Source organism: Sceloporus occidentalis, unplaced genomic scaffold (assembly GCF_023333645.1).
Source record: "Sceloporus occidentalis isolate IW3139 unplaced genomic scaffold, rSceOcc1.0.p SCAF_105, whole genome shotgun sequence".
Taxonomy (NCBI): domain Eukaryota; kingdom Metazoa; phylum Chordata; class Lepidosauria; order Squamata; family Phrynosomatidae; genus Sceloporus; species Sceloporus occidentalis.
The window spans coordinates 2,064,993-2,071,185 of NW_028317085.1; the positions used below are offsets into that span (position 1 = coordinate 2,064,993).

Here is a 6,193-nt window from a genome sequence, read left to right on the forward strand (position 1 = left end):
TATTTGCTCAGCGCGTGTCTGAAATAGTTTTTTCTTGAATTGTACATGAATTTAATGCTATATAAATATTTTAAGGTATATGTAAACTAGATAGAACATTTCTAAATATTTCTGAATGTATATATAGTTAGTACTGTTGCCATAAATATTTCGTTGTAGAATATTTTAAACTAAATGCTGCTATAAATATTTCGATATGGAAAAATAACATTTAATGAATTTCAAAAGCCGCTAGAATGTGGTTATGTCTGCTCATCGTATGTGTCTCAAAAAGCTGGGAATTCACCCTAAGTTCTTTGTCTTTGCCACCCCTTTTTCTCATTACCACCAAAGTGACTTCCCTGTAATATAAGCCTGCTTTATAATATGTATACAGTTATATAATGTTAAATACTATGTGTGTATATCATTCCATGATCAGTCCCTCACCCTCTTTCAAAATCATGATTTTGTAACTGTGAAAACTCATTTCAATTGTTTTATTTAACTAAAACAATAACATTATATAGCAATCATATTATTGTATTTGCTTAAACATCAATGTTAAACAAAATATCATAAAAAAAAAATACATAACTAAGCTCTATTTCATGCCGAATAACCTTTGAACTATAATGTATCTTAAATAGAAAACTATATTTGGATAGATTTTCTCCACAAGCGATTAAATAAAAAAATGTCATTGAAATTAAAAAAAAAAAAACAATTTTAAATCATCAATTTCAATCCACCCTGATTCTAACATTATGCTTCTTTTTACAGACTATATTTTACACGCTTCCAAGTGTATCAGAATTGATTGAAGATGAGTGGATTCCATACCATAAGTTTTCAGTCCGTGGAAACATGTCTTGGAAGCTGTCAATGCCATTGACCAATTCCAGAACTATGGTTTTTAATCAAAAGCCAAATGATTGGTTGCAGCAAGATATTGGTAAACTTTTATGTGTCATTTTATTTTTATTTAGAGATGTTCAGTGCATTGACAGGGTTGACAAAATGTAACTGATGGGCCTTACTTGGAAAGAGCAAATCGAATGAAACAAGGCAAGAGCAAACATATAATATAAATCTTGCCAAATACCCCAGATATTACAGCAATATCTGCACAATAAATATGCCCTTAATATCCTGTTTATGAGCATGTATATTTTTCATCAGGTACAGATGGAGGAGATGTAGACAATCATATAGAATGGGCAGATATCCAGAAAAAAATAATTCCCTGGAAAAACAGTATCCCCGATTTGGACTTGGATATGGTTTTGCAGCATCGTGCTGCCAAGCTTGGAAAATCAAATGGGAGTTTAATTGTGATAGCATCTCTTATTGATAAGCCAACTAATTTAGGTGGTAAGTTGTTTTTTTGTTTTTTTTTGAGGTTTTTTTTTTTTCTTCTCGTTTTATATAAAAGTTAACGTAAATTCATAGATGGTGAACAAATGTATCGGATGTAATCATTTGGGATTTTTGTGGTAGAAGGATTAACCCTACTACATATACATTAGGACATGGGGGGTTAACTTGGTTATCCTAAGAGCCACAGATGGGCCTGGATTTTTAGAAAATCCTTGTGTTTAACACATTTCATCTAATAATTTCCAACTATTTTAACTGAGCGGTCAGTTCTCATGCTGGAATCTCTAAAACACCTGGCTTGGTTGTGGCGCTCAGAGCCTGGAGTTTTGACACTCCTGCAGTAGTATGTTTTAAGTATACATTTAAAAAATGAGCCATTATGTGCCTAAATTGTAGACAAAGTGGGCGCTGTTCTGTAACCCATTAAGATCCTCATAAGCCGTTAACTATCTAAGGATTATGCAGCTTGTCTGCTACTCGTCTCCTCTGGTTAATTTTTTTTTCTTCAAATCTTCAACAATTTAGTGATTGAACTCAGCAGGGTCTTGAACTTTAGAGTTAGTCTGTTGCTGTAGCATTTTTGTTGCGTTGAATTTAAACAATAGATTCTTCATAAACCAGTGCATTTCAATTCAGTAACAACGTCACATTTTTCTTCCCGATTTTGTGTTTTTAGGTTTATGTCGGACTTGTGAAATATTTGGTGCTTCTGCGCTAGTTGTTGATAGTCTACATCACGTGAATGATAAACAGTTTCAGTATCTCAGTGTGTCTGCTGAACAGTGGCTTCCACTTGTTGAGGTATGGAATGAAGTGCATTGGTGTGGCTTCATGTTTTTGTGTATCAGAAAAATACCCTAAAAAAAACAAATAGAAATGCTGATGTTCATGCACATGCAAATATAGATCAAAGACCAAGCTTCTTCCCACACTGCTGCAAATCGGCTGTATAGCATGGGGTGGGTATGTTAATTTTGTTAAACTTCTGGTACATTTCAGGTAAAACCATCTCAACTGATTGGATACTTGCAACTAAAAAAAGCACAAGGTTACACGATCATAGGAGTTGAACAAACTGCAAAAAGTGTGGATCTTACTGAATATTCTTTTCCAGAGAAATCCTTATTGCTACTTGGGTAAGTTCAGTGAGTCTGACCTCTTCTAAGCCTAATGTCCATGTATCTCCAATAAGAGTGCTAGCAGCAAAATATAGTTGTCACAGACCCACAACCTCCTGAGGCGCAAGATGTGAAAAGTTTGTTTCTGTTGATGTTTCTATGCTCCCTATCTAAAATATTTTGCAGCTTATCTGACTTACCTCTTTGATAACTGTTTGTTGCATTTAATAAAACAAAATTAACAAAAACTGTTTTTCATAAAATCTGGGTTTAAAAAAAAAATAAAATACCATCAAAGTTTAACATGCAATCCTTGGCTTCCATCACTCACCCTTTAACTTCCTTACCAGCGTTGCTCTCTCAATTCCAGCAATATGCTCAGGTTTCCAATCATTAATGTACACAAAACACAAGCATTATCTCTAAATTTACCTGGTCCGGCATTACGTCTGCTCCGCGAATCCTATGCCTTTGATTGGAGGAGAGATTATCTCCTGTACTTGGGAATTAAACTTCCTCGCCTGCTACCTAAACTGAATGAATTTAACATTTGTTCAATTTGGAAGCAGGCTCTCCAGGACCTCGATAGGTGGCGCTCCTTTGATTTATCCTGGTTAGGGCGTATATCTTCTGTTAAAATGATGCTTCTGCCGCGGCTTCTATACACCTTTAGAGCAGTCCCGACCGCTGTCCCTCGTAAATTTTTACACCAAATACAAGTAGTTCTGAATTCTTTTATTAATTTTAAAGGTCATTCATCTCCAGACAGGCGTTCTATTCTCCCAGGTTCAGGGGAGGTCTGGGAGCACCTGATATTTTATCCTACTACCATGCAACTATTCTGGCGCAATCGACTCTATTTCACTACCGGGGTAACCTGCCTCAGTGGGTGACCCTTGAAAACACCTATGTCCATCCGTATTCGGTTGCCCAGATTTTATGGTTACCTCCTCCTTATCGCTCGAAACTTCCATCACTCCCTCCCACCACACTATGTACACTTCAAATTTGGTCCCACCTGGCTAAGCGTGATTCGGCTTTATTGCACATCACTAAAGCTACTCCGCTCTCCTCCCTTGAGTTATTAATACCACATTTGAACCTATCCCGTTGGTATGCTGCCCACTCCTTCACAGTGGGAGACCTCTTCGATAAAGGTTCTTTCCGGACCTTTTTAGATCTTAGTTCTACTTACGAGCTACCCTCCTCCGAGTTTTACAAGTTTCTGCAGATCAGACACCTGCTGCAATCTCAAACGCCCTCGTTAACCATTGATGTTTTCTCATCTGATCCGATCGTTCAATTATGTTCAAAGACCTCTTCCCCTCAAGGTGTGATCTCTATTTGTTACAGTTCGCTCCTAACCCATCTATGGGATAATAAATTACCACACATGCCAGCATGGGAACGGGAGTTAGGTGTCACCTTCCCTCTTGAGATGTGGCTTGACTCGGAGGAGGCAATCCGGGGTGTATCGCACTGTAGTAACCATATTGAGCTACAAAAGAAAATAATTTGTAGATGGTTCCTCACCCCGGCTCGACTGTCCCATATGTTTCCGTCCTGCTCGCCTTTCTGTTGGCGGGGTTGTCCGGACAGGGGCACCATGCTTCATGTGTGGTGGCTATGTCCCTCTGTTTGGAAAAGATTGCTATATCTTTTAGAATCCACACTGCACATACACCTCCCTTTTACACCACAATTAGTGTTATTCCACATGTTTCCAGAGGATATTTCTGTTTGTGTTCAGAAATTGGTGATTCATTTCTTTTTAACTTTAAAATTGATGATAGCCCGTAACTGGAAGTCGGCTACTCTCCCGAAACTCGTTGATATACTCCATCATCTGGAACACACTTACCTTCTGGAAAAATTGTCATTCCAGAATTATCAACGAATGCCTTTATTCGATAAGGTGTGGGCTCCTTGGACACAAATCCAGCTTTCCCCGCTGTGGCAGGGTTGATCGTTGTGGTCTTCCTGTGAGATCGTGCCCGGTCTTTCCTTTCTTCTGTGTCGGATTGCCATATGGTTCTCCCGATGGCTTGTCTTATTTTGGTCTTGACATGGTAGCATTACGATAGAGCACTATTTTGTCTTCATTTTTCCTCCTTCTTTTTTTTTTTTTTTTTTTTTTATATTTATTATGCTGTCTGTTCTCCCGGTTGAGCTCCTTTAGCCGTAAGGCTCCTTAGTCGAGTCTCGTGCCACTGATGCGGTTATTCTTTTGTTGCTATTGTGCATTTATGCATACTTACCACCTGTGACTCCTTATTGCGACTATTGCCAATGTATTACATTGTTTTATTTGCTGTACTATCAATGTTGCTATTGATTATTTCATGTGTATATTGTTCTGCAACTTTGACTCAACGAAATTGAAAATGAAAAACTCAATCAAAAACGTTAAATTTTAAAAAAATAAAATAAATGCTTCCCTTTAAACCAAGTCATCTTATCAGTGTTTTCATTGTGATTTAATTATATAAGTCTTTCAATAAAATGAAGCAAGACATGCTCCTTGCTTGGCAACCTCACTTTAATTGTAGTCTTAATTTAATTAGATAAAAAGCACTAAGCGTCCCTTTGAGAATTTGTCAGCTTGCCTAGTCATGCCATTAGAAAGCGTATGATGCCTTTGAGCTTGCAGTCGCAGCACTACAGAATCCAATTATAAACACTTAAACCATAGGTTTACAGGTGTGAGAATTGTCAGCACGCTCTTCTGCCATCATACTCTATATGTGCTTGAACCGTATAAGTAATACATTAGGTACAGACTACAATCTGGGGTTGAGCATTTTTTTTCTTCTTTCCCCATGTGGATTTTTTTCCTTCAGCTTTACTCACTGAGACTGAAAATAAATGCAGGGCCTATATCTATGATCACTGATGTGTTGTAAATATATATTGTCATGTATAGTTATATATGTACTGTGTGTGTATGTGTATATATATGTATATGTGTGTGTATATATATATATATATATATATATATATATATATATATATATATATATATATATATGCGCACACACATCTTTCATGCCTACTAATAAATTGTTACTGGCTGTCTGATAAAAATGGGGTACATGGACATGCATAGTTCATTACTAAAGTAATTCTTTCTTCTAATGTATTTTGCATTTACATTTGAAAAGTATTTAGGAATTTGGATTTTTTTTTTTTAACCATGAAATGGTTAAATATGACATTTTGAGATCGATTAAATAAATGTAAAAAAAAATGAAATATAATTTAATAATTTTAATCTTTTACATGTGACTTCCCTGTAGCAATGAACGAGAAGGAATACCTGCCAACCTGATTCAACACCTTGATGTTTGCGTAGAAATTCCTCAGCAAGGAATAATTCGATCTCTGAACGTCCATGTGAGTGGTGCAGTCTTAATTTGGGAATACACAAGGCAACATATACTAAAGCAAAAAGCCACCTAGCTTGTGTAAATTAAATTATGCTAATTTTTTATACAAAAATAAAAAAAATGGTTTTATTGTTTTTAATCTTGTAAACTATTATTTGTACAATTCAGAATAAAGACAAATTAAACTAATTTGGAAGTTATGTAATCTTACGAAACAAGTAAAAACTGTTTTATTCTATTCATTTCAAAGCACAGACTTGCCAGTTTGGGAATAGGGGCACTTTTCTATAGTTGCATATTCAGCAAACTGATGGTTCGCTCATTCCATGT

At 36.2% G+C, this 6,193-nt stretch overlaps 1 protein-coding gene across 1 annotated transcript in view; it reads left to right on the forward strand.

Moving 5' to 3' along the window:
* The window catches only part of LOC149283392 (tRNA (guanosine(18)-2'-O)-methyltransferase TARBP1-like), a 39,305-nt gene extending 33,369 nt beyond the window's left edge, over positions 1-5,936 (forward strand). Inside the window, exons 27-31 of the mRNA XM_089497622.1 lie at positions 763-934; positions 1,162-1,353; positions 2,036-2,160; positions 2,359-2,495; positions 5,774-5,936. Coding sequence (XP_089353748.1) covers positions 763-934; positions 1,162-1,353; positions 2,036-2,160; positions 2,359-2,495; positions 5,774-5,936 — 789 coding nt within the window. The remainder of the gene's footprint in view (positions 1-762; positions 935-1,161; positions 1,354-2,035; positions 2,161-2,358; positions 2,496-5,773) is intronic.
* The last annotated feature ends 257 nt before the right edge of the window (positions 5,937-6,193 follow it).